The following is a 16,330-nucleotide window of genomic DNA, read 5'->3' on the forward strand; positions in this document are numbered from 1 at the left end:
GAGGTTGTACAGAGTTTCAGGGAGAGCATAAGGGAACAATTGACAGGAATGGGGGAAAGAAATACAGTAGAAGAAGAATGGGTAGCTCTGAGGGATGAAGTAGTGAAGGCAGCAGACGATCAAGTAGGTAAAAAGACGAGGGCTACTAGAAATCCTTGGGTAACAGAAGAAATATTGAATTTAATTGATGAAAGGAGAAAATATAAAAACGCAGTAAATGAAGCAGGCAAAAAGGAATACAAACGTCTCAAAAATGATATCGACAGGAAGTGCAAAATGGGTAAGCAGGGATGGCTAGAGGACAAATGTAAGGATGTAGAGGCCTGTCTCACTAGGGGTAAGATAGATACTGCCTACAGGAAAATTAAAGAGACCTTTGGAGAAAAGAGAACCACTTGTATGAATATCAAGAGCTCAGATGGCAACCCAGTTCTAAGCAAAGAAGGGAAGGCAGAAAGGTGGAAGGAGTATATAGAGGGTTTATACAAGGGCGATGTACTTGAGGACAATATTATGGAAATGGAAGAGGATGTAGATGAAGACAAAATGGGAGATATGATACTGCGTGAAGAGTTTGACAGAGCACTGAAAGACCTGAGTCGAAACAAGGCCCCGGGAGTAGACAACATTCCATTAGAACTACTGATGTCCTCGGGAGAGCCAGTCATGACTAAACTCTACCATCTGGTGAGCACGATGTATGAGACAGGCGAAATACCCTCAGACTTCAAGAAGAATATAATAATTCCAATCCCAAAGAAAGCAGGTGTTGACAGATGTGAAAATTACCGAACTATCAGTTTAATAAGTCACAGCTGCAAAATACTAACGCGAATTCTTTACAGACGAATGGAAAAACTGGTAGAAGCCGACCTCGGGGAAGATCAGTTTGGATTCCGTAGAAATGTTGGAACACATGAGCCAATACTGACCTTACGACTTATCTTAGAAGAAAGATTAAGAAAAGGCAAACCTACGTTTCTAGCATTTGTAGACTTAGAGAAAGCTTTTGACAATGTTGACTGGAATACTCTCTTTCAAATTCTGAAGGTGGCAGGTGTAAAATACAGGGAGCGAAAGGCTATTTACAATTTGTACAGAAACCAGATGGCAGTTATAAGAGTCGAGGGGCATGAAAGGGAAGCAGTGGTTGGGAAAGGAGTGAGACAGGGTTGTAGCCTTTCCCCGATGTTATTCAATCTGTATATTGAGCAAGCAGTAAAGGAAACAAAAGAAAAATTCGGAGTAGGTATTAAAATTCATGGAGAAGAAGTAAAAACTTTGAGGTTCACCAATGACATTGTAATTCTGTCAGAGACAGCAAAGGACTTGGAAGAGCAGTTGAACGGAATGGACAGTGTCTTGAAAGGAGGATATAAGATGAACATCAACAAAAGCAAAACGAGGATAATGGAATGTAGTCAAATTAAGTGCCGGCCGACGTGGCCGTGCGGTTAAAGGCGCTGCAGTCTGGAACCGCAAGACCGCTACGGTCGCAGGTTCGAATCCTGCCTCGGGCATGGATGTTTGTGATGTCCTTAGGTTAGTTAGGTTTAACTAGTTCTAAGTTCTAGGGGACTGATGACCTCAGCAGTTGAGTCCCATAGTGCTCAGAGCCATTTTCAAATTAAGTCGGGTGATGCTGAGGGAATTAGATTAGGAAATGAGACACTTAAAGTAGTAAAGGAGTTTTGCTATTTAGGGAGTAAAATAACCGATGATGGTCGAAGCAGAGAGGATATAAAATGTAGACTGGCAATGGCAAGGAAAGCGTTTCTCAAGAAGAGAAAATTTTTAACATCGAGTATAGATTTAAGTGTCAGGAAGTCGTTTCTGAAAGTATTTGTATGGAGTGTAGCCATGTATGGAAGTGAAACATGGACGATAACTAGTTTGGACAAGAAGAGAATAGAAGCTTTCGAAATGTGGTGCTACAGAAGAATGCTAAAGATAAGGTGGGTAGATCACGTAACTAATGAGGAGGTATTGAGTAGGATTGGGGAGAAGAGGAGTTTGTGGCACAACTTGACTAGAAGAAGGGATCGGTTGGTAGGACATGTTTTGAGGCATCGAGGGATCACAAATTTAGCATTGGAGGGCACCATGGAGGGTAAAAATCGTAGAGCAAGACCAAGAGATGAATAAACTAAGCAGATTCAGAAGGATGTAGGTTGCAGTAGGTACTGGGAGATGAAGAAGCTTGCACAGGATAGAGTAGCATGGAGATCTGCATCAAACCAGTCTCAGGACTGAAGACCACAACAACAACAACATCAGTAATACTAGAGGACATATCATTTACATAAATAAGTAACAGGAGTGGCTCCAACACTGATCCCTGGGGCACCCCCCACTTGACTGTTCCCCACATCAACGCCATTATCAAGATTGTGAATAATGACGTTTTGCTGTCTGTCGCTAAAGTAAGAGGTGAACCAGTTGTGAGCTGCTCCCCACATTCCGTAGCGGTCAAACTTGTGGAGCAATATTTTGTGATCGACACAATCAAATACCTTAGTTAAATCAAAAAATATGCCAAGCGTTCGAAACCTTTTGTTCAACCCATCCAATACCTCACAGAGAAAAGAGTATATAGCATTTTCAGTTGTTAAATGACTTCTAAAGGTGAACTGTACATTTGATAGCAAATCATGTGATATAAAATGACCAATTATCCTTACATACACTGCCTTTTCAATAACTTTTGCAAACACTGATGGCATAGAAATAGGTCTAAAATTATCTACATTATCCCTTTCTCCCTTTTTATAAAGTGGCTTTACTACTGAGTACTTTAATCGTTCAGGAAACTGACCATTCCTAAAGGAAAAGTTAGAAATACTATATTTACTCGAATCTAAGCTGCACCTGAAAAAATGAGACATGAAATAAACGGGAAAAAAAATCCCGAATCTAAGCCACACCTTAAATTTGAGACTCGAAATTCAAGTGGAGATTAAAGTTTTAGACCGCACGTCCAAATCGAAACAAAGTTGGTCCATTGTAACATGAGACACAATTTAGGTCGAATAGATGAAGATACAGCTACAGTAGTTTGGTTCGAGTCGTAAGCTTAGCAGTTAAGCTTTACCAGGTAGCCATTGCTATACACCAGGCGCTCCATTCGTTTTTATACACGTACCCTTCCTTTTCCATGTGTTTCATCTGGTTTGAATCGATTGCTTATATTGATTTGATCTGATAAGTACCATTCTCTTTGTTATACGTGTTTACGTCACTCTAGGCTGAAAATGCATTATTGTACTGTGTCATGCATTGTTTGTCACATTCTCATAATGAGTGGGGCACGACCTGTCGCCACTCGCGGCATAGCTTGCTTTTGTGCGTGCTACCACTGCCTACAATTAAAAAAGAGAGAAGAACTGTCTCTTTACTGAAACAATGGCAAGAGACTGCTATTTGTTGTTACTTACACTGCTGCTTTCTTTGATAATGATCAACAAGAACCAAATAACTGCACGTGATGGTGTTCTGAACAAGAGTTTAGCGAAAATTTTTCTCCGTTTGAAAATCTTTGCAGCCGCATCTTCAGTACATTCTGCACAGAAATTAGAGTCATCGTAGATTAAAAAATGTTGTCAGTTGCCGTGCTTCATTTGCTGACTGTATCACTATTCAGCATAAGAATAATATGAATATAAACATGACATGATATGTATATTCTACCGCATTTCCTGTTGTCTCATCTCGCGTCCGTCGTAATTTAATATATATATTATTATTGTTATTATTATTTTTTGATTGTTGCCGACTTACGTGGTGGGCCTTAATAAAAATGATATTTAAGTTGAACAATGTAATAAACCTTTCATATTTATTTCCTCGGCTAGTCAGTTCACTTTAAAGCAAAAGATCTTTAGTTATTAATTAAAATTGCGGCCCACACACGCGCGAGAGTATTTTTCTTACCTCCGTTAAGAATTGTATTGTAGTCAGAGTCCTAGCTCTGGGTCTCGGCTATGGTACTGAAAATAAGAATCTTAAAGCTAAGTATTTCTGCAACGTCGGGCGGCTGTGGAGAAAAATTAATATTATGCTAATAGCGGGCGAGTTTTCAGCTTCCGCTAATTTTTCATAAGTTAATATCGCCACGTAATGGCGTCGTTGGCTGCATCGGCCGCTGCGATTGTTGAGCTGTAAATTACTTGAATGCAATTTAATTCAAGGAAGGCGGACATGAAATCGGGATCACCTCTTACAAATTAAAAGTGCACAATAATATTAAATCAGTATATTATATGCTTAACTCATACAAATATGCTTACATTCGTCAGCACACGCAAGATGTCCCTCTAGACACATTCAAGACAAAAGAAGAAGTGAAGTCGACTAAAAAAATTAACAAAAGAGCGTATCTTGTCGTCTCTTTAGATCATTCTGTCATAAATTATTTCTTTGCAATCTAAACCTACACAGAGAAATTATTATTTTACGGCTACATGATAAAAAATTTGGCACTGGGGACGCTATATTGCCCCCCGAAATGTTTGTGTCATAAAAAATGTTCGTGTTTTTTGACACAAATATTTCCACTTTCATGTCCACAGTGTCCACACGCAGATTTTTCTTTCACAGTTTACATATGTCACATCGTATGTTGTAATTACTGAGGTGCGTTGCACACAAAGTGTAATACAGATGAAGTTCAAGGTATACAACCACAAGTTAGTCCGGAATATTTGAAGTCCCAGGGGTGTCAACTGTTCGCTCCCCATTTGGCGCGGCCGTAGGGAAACCTGGGGAAAACCTCGGCGGGGCGACAGACGAACTGCTTTGGTCACTTTCACTTAATTGTTTCTGGAATGTCATTGGAGTACAGGATGTGCATACAAATATTTTTGTTGCACTATGCAAAAAATGAGGTCATTAAAACATTTGATTGCGGTGTCGTTGATGATCTACGCCGCGACGTTTGGCTCGCGACGGCGTCGGTTGGTGTGTTCGGTGCTCGGCGTTCGCGGCGGCTGCGGAGAGGTCAACGCCCGCTCGACGCCAGCGTGTGTCTCGCCGTCGTGGAACGTCAGAATCAGCTGATCGGCTGCACCGTTGGCGATGCGCTTCTGTCTCGGCCGGGCGTGGCGGAGTGGGATGATATCCGCCCCCCGCTCTTGTTGGCAGGAGTCAGCTCTGCTACGCATCTCCGACGTAGTACATGAAACACACACACAACCAACGTAATATTTGTTTCCCGCTGCAGATGGTTACGCTAGTGGGAAAGGAGCATGTTGTTGTTAAGTTTTCGCCAGTTTCCGAGTGTCAAGCTAGCACTGTCTTGCAGAAAACATGACATGGACCTTCTCCCGTGAATGCAGTTTTGATGCAATACTGTTTCCATTACACGTCAGTTTTTGTCTTGATAAAATTATTTATGTTTTCGCCGCACTCGCAGGCACTGCTGAGTGTCCCAATACGAGCTTAGCACAAACATTCGCCGTTTCTGCGGTCGCTGTTTTGCAACAGTCCACGCATCGCATTCCAATCTCGCATTATTGTGCTCACTGAAACTACAGTCTGTCCCAAAAATATTGACTGTGGGTTCACTTCACGTTAACAGTTCACATTTATAAGCAAATTCACAGTTTTTCGTGCGTAATATTGGCGTTTGGCGTCCTCACCGCTGTTGAACGTTCAATACTAGCACTTCACTGTCCATATCACAGTTTCACCTTCACAGTATTTCACACTGTTTAAAGTAACTGTTTCGATTAGTACATAAACACTAATGTATTTCATTCAGTCTGAACTGGATTTTGGCTTGTGCTGGATTTTACCAGTCTCTCGCACTACTTGTCTCTTTTCCTTTTCCACTTAGAGTCGTACTTGCCTTCAGATTTGTTGACTATACAATTGTATTTCCGTCTCATCTGAGGTCAGTCCCCATGTCATGTCTGCCCACTCATTGCGTACTTGCCCTCCAGAGCCAGGCTCGACTTTACAAAACCTTGCCTCTCGCATTATTGTACACATTTTATAATCTAGGCCTAGCGTGCAAGTTCCTAGATTAATGTTAGATTTGTGACTTTTGTTTGCACTACAAATTCGTGCAAATCTCTGCCTTAGCAGATGGCAATATATTTTAACAGTGCTTAGCGGTAGTCGCGTTTACTGATTTGCTTTGTACCTTGTCCATAACACATGAGGTACCTTGGGTGATGTACACCCTGCACTCATGTTGTTTAGTAAATTATGATTGACCATATTTCAAGATCGGTATAAACATAAATACATGAAACGACATATACACTATAATATTGAATTTCATAAGTTGCATTACTACTACAGTTCAAAAATATTCATGACACACTAATGAAAAATTCTTTCATCATTACATGCTATTGAATTTTTTTTTAAATATTTTTAAAGCATTTTTCAACATGAAATTTTTAACATATTCTTAAACCTACGTTCATTTTTTTCTTCAAAATGCAATTGCTTAAAAATACTATTATTCCTTAACATCTACAAAATTGAATCGCACTAATCTTGTGTGCCTCATTGTCTTTAAATATTACACTAAAATCGGAACATTTACACACAGAAAAAATACACTATAAACTTAACCTACTACACACAAATGTAAACGTTGCTCTACTGAGCGAACTTCTTTAAGTCTTTGTAAGTATTTTTTTCTTATTTCCTTGGTAACTGCCTCCTTATTTGACCACAGAATGGTGTAGTTTGTGTGACAGAAAGTATCGTGAGGTACCACTTCGATGTTATAGGTGTAGCCCTCGATAACACCGGGTTTTTCCGAAAGCACATTCTCATAATCTGTAAGTAGCTGAGTCAATTCGTTTTGTTGTGCTTCAGTCAAATGTTCTGACTCCCTAACTTTCATGGCTATCAGTTTCCTTTTTTCCTCTTTGTCTTCAGTAATAAAATCTTTAAAATATACTTGTCTTGTACTTAAGTCAGAATATAAATTCCTTACCTGTATTCCTTCGAATCTCGTTTGAAAGCTCCGGCAATATTTACCGTGCACTTCCCGTGTCCTCAACAATGGCAAAACTACACGTCTATCCTCATTCATAAGGCTTACTTCCCCGCACAAGAGGTCGATTTTTGCGTCCCTCTGGCGTAAAAATTCCATCCCCAGGATGCAAGCAACACCTAATCCCCTAACTACTAGGAACGAGCTTTTCATTGCTTCATTTCCTACCGTAAACTCGACTTGCACCTGGTGCTTTATGATATGAGATTTTGCACCTATTGTACCTGTTACACGACAATTCTTCACTGGCAATACTGGTATTCTATTATTTTGACTCAAGTACTTGTAAAAATTTGCACTCATGACATTGGTTGACGCACCGGTATCGACTATTATCTGTATTGGTGCTCCATACATATCTGCTTGCAATATAGCCTGCACAACACTTTTGTCGGTTCGGTTACATTTCTGCGGTATGTCTACAAGTTCCTTTTCTATTTTTGTTCCTTCATTGTATCTCAGCATACAAAGTTTATGGCTGTCATCCGTGAATGTGCCCTCACTACACCATCCTGCAGCCAACAACGGAGAACGTATTGTGGCTGTCTTTAGTTTAACGGATGAGCATTAGTGGGTTGACAGTTGTCTGTCACTTCCACTAACCTCACATTGTGGTTCTGGTTGTTGTTGTTGCTACTGTTGGGTTGGCCGCCCTGCCTCCCCGATGGTGTATTTTGATATTGTGTATAGCTCTGGTTTTGTGGTGGTCGGTTGTAACTCCCTGACATGTTCTGTGACGGACCTGGGTTGGTGTTCCATTGTGGCGCTGTGTTTTGTTGCCACTGTGGTGTCGGTTCGTTACGACCACGCCACTGGTTTCGGTTGTTCCGCCATTGCGGATTGCCGTTACCATTATATCCATTACTCATGCGTCCATCATGATGTCTCTTTCGATTTTGACGATTATAACCGTTGCTGTTATAACCATTGCCATTGTTTGTGCCTCGATTCTGTTGCCGGTGCTCTTGCCTATTCCCGTTACCATTTGGTACTAAGTTACTACCGTTACTGTGGCTGCTATTGTAATCGGCTTTGTGTTGATTATAGCCTGCATGGTTCCACTTGTTTTCGGTTTTCATATCTTCGATCAATAGGTCAACAGAATCCACTATTTCCATGAATTGTTCTATATCGTATTCCGGCACATTGATGAAATATCTTTTAATTTCACTGGGCAACTTCATTTTTATTAATCTGATTATGTCACGATCGGACATTGGCTCGTCCCAGTACCTGGTTTTGTTTATATACTTTTCGAAATATTTGCGTAACGTTCCCATCTTAGGATTGTACATTTCTGGACTGTACAACTCCTTTCGTAGTCTTTCTTGGACGCTATCGGACCAGAATTTTTGTAAGAATGCACCTTCAAACTGTTGCATCGTTAGACATTTTTCGGACACGTCGGTGGCCCACAGTGCCGCGTCACCTTGAATAAAGGAGACCACGAACTGTATTCTTTGTCTTTCCGTCCATGTCCTGGGAAACACATTCCTGAAGCTCTTAATAAATACAACAGGGTGGACATTTCGTTTTTCGCTATTGAAGGGTTGGAATGTCCTGTGTTTTATTACATTGTCCTCTTTTTTGCACATCTGATTGCTACATTCTGGGACATTCATCACTTCGTGATGTGCGCTGCACGGTATCGCGTGTTGTTCGTGCTCATAATTCGCATTAGGTTGCGGTTGCGCACTCGCACCCTGCCTACCGTCAGCGTTATTACAGTAATCAGTACGCGGAGTCGGATTCATGATCTGTCCGCCACTGTTTACATTGCTTTCCAACGCAGACAGTCTCCGCGCGACCTCCTGTTGCCAATTTGGCAACTCCGCAGTCACACGGGATTTGATCTGTGTTAATTCGGCACGTAGTGCGGCAGCGCTAGCGTCAATATTTACACTCGCGGCCGCAGTCGCTTGTTCTACAGCTGTTTTTACATCGCTTTCAATCTTTGCAGATATCTCGCGATCCTTTACTTCTAGCCATTCATTTAATTCTTTTTCTACTTTTTGAGCTTGCGCTTCCAAATATGCGTCAATACTTTTCCGTGCATCTATCTCCACATTATCCACGCGGTTGGTTAAAGTCTGGACATTGTCTTCAAGCCTAGCCTGCGACATTTGTAATGTTTGCATCTCTCCGGCTAAGCTTTGCACAAGATCGGGGATCTCTTTGCAAGTGTCCCGCATCTCGGCAAGTTCGCTTTGGATACTATCTAGCTTTGCTTCACTGCGCTGCTCTTGCTCAATGAGCTTTTGCGTTAATTTTTTCTCCTGCTCATGCAGCATCTGAGCCAGTTTTTCGTCTCTTTCCCTATCTCTTTCTTCTAACCTGCGCAGAAATTCAGCAAAAGGGTCTGCAATCGGTGAGCATACTGGTGCCCCGCTTAATCTAGCACTCGATTGGCCCCCCTGCCCAGGCAGTGGAGTTGTTACTCTATTCCCATTCTGCCGTGGAGCGTCATTCACCGACCACAGATCCTCGCCCCCCACTCCGGAAATTATGTTATCCGAGGCGGTGGCTTGGGATTCGTTTACGTATTGCAAATGATCCTCACTTTCCATATTAACAGAATTTTGTTCTTCTGGTACGGATGCTTTAGGTTGTCCTATCTTACCCATACTAAATTCACTTTAAGCCACTGACAAATCTTTAACACTGATACACACACGATTAATTATCCCCTCCAAAAATAAACATTAAATACACAAAACGAATAATTATCCCCTCCAAAAATAAACACACAAATACACAAAACACCGAAGGTATCTCATGTGCACATGGGTTCGATATTCCGCACAGAGCTACACAGGATGCTTGCACAATAGGCCTTACCTTACTTATTTTTCTTTCTCGCAATCCTTTTTCTTTTCTACACTTTTTCCTCTCCAGATCTCCTCAGGGTGTGGTTTTGTTGTTGTACATGTAAAAGAATTCATACAAGCATTAATATTTTACAACAATTAGACACATACATAATTACATTCATTACAATAGAATCATATTAATCGGGCCCCAAAGTTGCGGCGCCAATCTCACGTCCGTCGGCCGTCGTAATTTAATGTATATATTATTATTGTTATTATTATTTTTTGATTGTTGCCGACTTACGTGGTGGGCCTTAATAAAAATGATATTTAAGTTGAACAATGTAATAAACTTTTCATATTTATTTCCTCGGCTAGTCAGTTCACTTTAAAGCAAAAGATCTTTAGTTATTAATTAAAATTGCGGCCCACACATGCGCGAGAGTATTTTTCTTACCTCCGTTAAGAATTGTATTGTAGTCAGAGTCCTAGCTCTGGGTCTCGGCTATGGTACTGAAAATAAGAATCTTAAAGCTAAGTATTTCTGCAACGTCGGGCGGCTGTGGAGAAAAATTAATATTATGCTAATAGCGGGCGAGTTTTCAGCTTCCGCTAATTTTTCATAAGTTAATATCGCCACGTAATGGCATCGTTGGCTGCATCGGCCGCTGCGATTGTTGAGCTGTAAATTACTTGAATGCAGGTTAATTCAAGGAAGGCGGACATGAAATCGGGATCACCTCTTACAAATTAAAAGTGCACAATAATATTAAATCAGTATATTATATGCTTAACTCATACAAATATGCTTACATTCGTCAGCACACGCAAGATGTCCCTCTAGACACATTCAAGACAAAAGAAGAAGTGAAGTCGACTAAAAAATTAACAAAAGAGCGTATCTTGTCGTCTCTTTAGATCATTCTGTCATAAATTATTTCTTTGCAATCTAAACCTACACAGAGAAATTATTATTTTACAGCTACATGATAAAAAATTTGGCACTGGGGACGCTATACTCACTCTAGTTTCGTAGTTCATTAGGCAGACAGGATTTAAATGAGATAACAGCAAACACGAAAGAATATATGGCATAATGTTTACATTCGTCTTCTACCTTGTTTTTAATTTATTTACTGATGCAGAGGTTTTGGTGCCAGTATTTATCTTTGTGCCTGCAAAGCATGCGTGTGTAGCACTACATATATTCGATTGCAGAAGTTAGTTGTGGCAGCACCTACCAACATTTTTCAGAACTTCCGCTTACCAGTCTATTTTTAAAACTGCATTAAGAGAAAGTCTTAATTTTTTTTAAATTTATTTTCTAATTTTTGTTACCTGCCTACAAGATCCCACCAATGGAAATGACTGCAGGCTGTGATTCCTTGCACCTTAACCTACATCGCTGTATAAATTTTTTCAAAAAGGCAACCCCAGTGTTGGGAACCTCTCTTTGTAAGGCCTAATCTGTGAGTGATGGTTATGTTTGAATTTAAGGAAGAAATTGAAAGTTATAGGTATGAAAATTAAACATTTTTCAACTTGCCTTCAGATAGTAACCCATACAGTTTTGCCTGTGATGTGTATTGCTGAGGCTTCATTCACGCGGCATCAGTTACCCAATTCCAGTTTTATTCTTCACCTAATATCTGTGATATACCAAGAGTCTTATGATTACTCAACAATTTTCGTTCTTTACAGTGGCCTAGTTCTTCAGGATCTGACATTTGTTCACATTGGCAACAATGATTACCTGCCTGAGGGTGCAATTAATTTCTCAAAACGATGGCAGCAGTTTCATATTGTGGAAAATATGAAGAGATTCAAGAAAGGGTATGTATCAATAACTCATGCACAGGCTCCACAAGCTTTCTGTTAATGTATTTGATTTATACAGCACTTAATTATAATTAATATTAATTTTTAGTGCACTAGTTTGAGGACGCGTTTGCCATCATTGTGCTGTAAAGCCAGTTGATTTATTTTTATCTGGTTTTTACAGACTTTTTAATTCAGTTATGTCACAAAGTAGCTGAAATTACAGATTTTGAATGTTTTGTGTATGATCTGACAGTATAACATTAAAAACATTTCTTTCAGAACTTACTCCTTCAAGAAGCATGATCGAATTATTGCTTTCTTCAACAATTTTGATGAATTTCTATGTGAAGAAGCAATGTGGCAGATCTCAGAGTCAATTAAACCACGAGGGGGGAAGAAGCCCCAGTCGTGAATTCACATTAGTATAACTACATCACAGCTCACATCGTGTCCGACATGAAGCAATTTTGATTAAACAGCTGTTCTGAAGGTCATAAAAATGCTTTATGTATTTTGTCGTCTTGTTAAATAATATTTTTGTATGCAATTTTATAATTTTATCGCTGATGTACAAGTACTTGTGATAGTATACTTATTTATTTATTTTTGTAAGATGGCAGATGTGAGTGAAATAATTATCTCAGGCAGCTAATTTCAGTTTTCCTCCACCTTTGTTGTTGAAGCATGTAATGATTTACATTTGAGGGGGACCAACTTTCACATTCAGTAAAAAATCATTAATGGGAATTTTTCATTCAATCAGTTGTAAATTTATTATTATTTGCATTGTCCTTAAAATTGTATTCTGTGATGCTCCAGTGCTTGCAGCTCTAACTGTGCCAGACCTGAAGGCAAAATTGTGTGTCTGGTAACTAGAAGAATTTTGTAATGTAATCTTAGTCTGTATCTAGCAATAATGAGACTTATTCTGCTTTTGTAGATTTATTGTATTTGTTTTCCTTTGTTGGACCCACAGAAAAAAAACTCGAGAAGCTTAGTGGCAGCTTATGAGTCAAATTCCAGTATACCTTATTCGAAGATGCGAGTGTTATAACATCTTCACTTTCTCATCTCATTTTTAATATCTGAAATTAATTATGCTGAGAACAAGGTGTTCTCATATTGAAAACACTAAGTATTGTTTGCACTGGAAGTTTAACAGTACACCTATGGTCACACTGATCAAGCAAATATTACGGAACAGAACCAAAAGCTTCCTGAAGAATTAATTCAAAGCTTTCTCCAGTATCATGTACCTTGTAGGAAATTGGGAAGTTTTGTTGGTGCAATAGATTCATTTTATCTTCTGTGTCCTGGTTAGAGGTGAGTGGTTGGGCAGCTGTTGTAGTAATCAGTTCAAGAATGTAGCATCCATACTCAGTAACGAAAATGTAAATTTTTTTCTCACTTACTAAATGGAATATGTAGCAGTTTATTTCCAAAGAAAAAAGTATCTGATCTATTCAGTAGCTTTTTTACATATTATTTGTATTCATAATGCCCATTTGAGTTAGGCATCTGCTCGGCATGTATTTTGTGTGACTGCTCTGGGCATCATAAATTTGTTAAAACGGTCAGCAAGAACAGTAAATACGAGCAGATCACGTTCTCCTTTGTTGCAGCTGTTTATGGGAATAGTTGTCACAGTACAGTCCCTTTACAAGGATATTTTAAAAATTATTGTCATCTTAATAGTATTAAGCTTTTACAGAGTTGCTTTTCATCCCCATTAAGAGTGTGTGTTTCAGCCTGGTTGTCATATTGTTAATTGTGTGCCTTTGACTTCAGTACCAAACACTTAAAAAAGGAGTTTTCAAATTTTAATGAGTTACAACCATTCACACAGGTAGAAACTACTTTATTACACATACCATGTAACATAAACATTCAGAGTTTTGAATTGCTGTTGCTAACTGATTTCTCTGTCCTGTGATGGAAAATGTATGAGGAAGCAAAAGTAGAAAGAACACACCATTTGATAACTTGTAGACAATTGGTCATTTGGTGGTAAATCTCTCGTCTCAGTGCGGTGGATAACAGCTGGGTGCTTTCAAAAGGACATGGCCGATATCCTTTTCAACCTTTCGTAACCTGAGCTTATTCACCATCTCTAATGACCTTGCTGTCGATAGGACATTAAACTCCAATCTCCCTTCTTTCTTTTTTGCCAGGTATCAGATTTCATAATTTGCAAGGAAATTGAATGTGATCTACTGATCTTTTTTCTCATGTGTTATTTACATGGAATGCAGATAATTACAAAAATGTTTTAGAGTTACCACCATAAAATAGGTGTCTTTGTGACTTCCAGAAAATCAATACTTGTATAATGGTGCTTTCAACGTACATTTTATTGTGTGAGTGTTTTTAATACTCTTAATAATATCTCTGATTAAACAGCAATGATTTGATATCATGAGACCAGCTGGACCTTCATTAAATCGCAAATGAATCCTTATTCTGGTGTCATGAACATATGGTCACTTCATGTGATCATTCAAACATTCATAGTAGTGTATTTAATTTTTCTGTGGGTTTTCTTTATATAACATGTTACATTTTTTCTCCTTTCATCAGTATGAAATGTCTGTGCTGTTATGTCCACACAGTGTCCGTGCAGCTTTAATTCGTCAGAACTGAAGATTCTGAAGCTTTACACATTTTACTGTTAACCATATTGTATTGAAGAGATGTGTCATCTCAGTATTTCACACGTGGTGTGTCAATATGAATGTGTGCTAAGTGCCATTATGAACTCTTAATGGTTTGTATATTGTTGCATCTGATGTCAGTTTGAACTGTTCAGTGCTCGTATATATTTCACTTGTTTTTCCGCTGTAGTCATATCTGAGAGTTGGTTTCAGGCTTATGCTGACACCTTACTTATTGTAAATTTTGAGTAAGTTCACACACAAACACTTTTTTGCCTTTGATATGGTGAGAGAATTGTGTGTTATCTTTTGGGCCACAATTTGTTGTTCTACATTTGAGACTGAAGAAAGACTATAGTTTTTCAGTGTATATTGCTATAAAGGTAATAATCTTAATAATCTAACATTTGTAAGTCATTGTGAGGTTGTCACACGTGACAGAAATTTGTAGAAATATTCAGGAGAGGGAAGGAGGCAGAGGAGTTAAAAATAATATGTTGTTTTTCTAAGATGTTGTGTTTGAACTGACATAATTTATTTTCCTTTGCTTAAAGATGTTCTATACTTTTTTATTAGTATGTAGCACTGTCATATTTTTATAGTTATTTTGTCGAACATTTACTGTCACTGTACTCTTCTGAAATACACTGAGATTTTTTATTTTTTAACTTTTTATACTGCTGATAGTATTTGGTATATTTCACGGATTTTTTTTTTTACTCATTTTGGAAAGTAAATAGCAGAAATGACGGAATATTTTGTGACTACAACTATTATACTAGCTACTTTAGAAGGTTTGATTTATCCTTCTGTGAAACACTAAACTGGAGCCATTGGTAAAATTTGTATTTCCAGTTATGTAGCATTAACAGCCTTGTTATGTGTTTACTTCATTTCGTATTTAATTTGCCTAAGTGGAACATTACAGTCCAGTACACTAATAAGTATCATGGTTTTACTTATTTCATACTGTTTGTGTCAGTAAGCTGTTTTGAGTGTTTATAAAAAAAAATGAAGGTTGCATTTGACAGTACAGAAACAAATTACTCAATAAGAATCCTTTGTATGTGTAATAACTTTGAGTTCAAAAGCACTACTAGCATCACCCTCATCCATGATGCACTACAACTTCAGTCTTTAGGTAATATATAAAGAAATGCAACCTGGTTTAGTCAAGAAAATTTATGCAAAACAAAGATATGAGTGGTTGTTTTAATTTAGTGTAAATAATACATTTTCTTTGGCCATTGTTGGACCTTGTGTTTCTACATGTCACAGTATGTGAATGATGAATGCATGTATTTTATATCTTTTGAGGAAAGTGCCATATATATTGCATTTCTCATTATTATTATTATTATTATCATCATTAATACTAATATTAATAGTATTATTATCATTATTTGATTTTTATTTGTTTTTTATTAGCTGCATGTTGTTGCCTCAGTAATAATGATATGCACATTCATTTTTATTTATAGTTGATTTTTTTCTTTGAAGCTAGTCATTATGTGTCTTTTTTTTTCCTTTTGTGTTGTTGAATAAATGTTTAAAAATAACAGAACAACAAAAATTGTGTGTTGTTTTTTCCTAATGCAACTGATGAGAGCAGCAAATAAAGTATGTAAGAAAATATTTGAGCTTTAGAAACACAGAACATACGATATTTATGATTAAGGTTAGCAAAACTCATTGTTCATATATTGTAGCAAATAATCTTTTCATATTGTTTATGGTCAATACTTCATTCTTGCGTAAACTGTTACAGTGGAGCTTGCTCCTTGCTTATATTTCTTCCTTTCTCTTTCTTTTGTTGTTCCTGTGTTCTACTATATATTGGTGAACTTACCAGTACAGAACTGGAATACAATGAAGTTAATATTAGAGATCTACAGTGTTAGTGTTGAAAACTTGAGTGGCTTGCATTAGTTTTGGATACATTTGTTAGCACTACGTTATCACGATTAAAGAAATGAAATAGTCTGTAGCATTTATTTTTTGCTGAAATTGCAGCTCTCACTTCTGAAAATCTGCTG

The 16,330-nt window shown here is 38.1% G+C and overlaps 1 protein-coding gene across 2 annotated transcripts in view; it reads left to right on the plus strand.

Annotated features, from left to right (window-relative positions):
- LOC126471426 (guanine nucleotide-releasing factor 2) overlaps window positions 1-15,642 on the plus strand; it is a 396,113-nt gene extending 380,471 nt beyond the window's left edge. The window contains exons 17-18 of one of the 2 annotated variants that reach the window (XM_050099570.1): window positions 11,524-11,655; window positions 11,923-15,641. In XM_050099570.1, the coding sequence (XP_049955527.1) occupies window positions 11,524-11,655; window positions 11,923-12,055 (265 nt within the window). In that variant the 3' untranslated portion in view covers window positions 12,056-15,641. Of the gene's footprint in view, window positions 1-11,523; window positions 11,656-11,922 lie in introns of both variants that reach the window. The other variant, XM_050099569.1, reaches the window with a different exon arrangement.
- The last annotated feature ends 688 nt before the right edge of the window (window positions 15,643-16,330 follow it).

Source organism: Schistocerca serialis, chromosome 3, assembly GCF_023864345.2.
Source record: "Schistocerca serialis cubense isolate TAMUIC-IGC-003099 chromosome 3, iqSchSeri2.2, whole genome shotgun sequence".
In the NCBI taxonomy this organism is placed as follows: Eukaryota; Metazoa; Arthropoda; class Insecta; order Orthoptera; family Acrididae; genus Schistocerca; species Schistocerca serialis.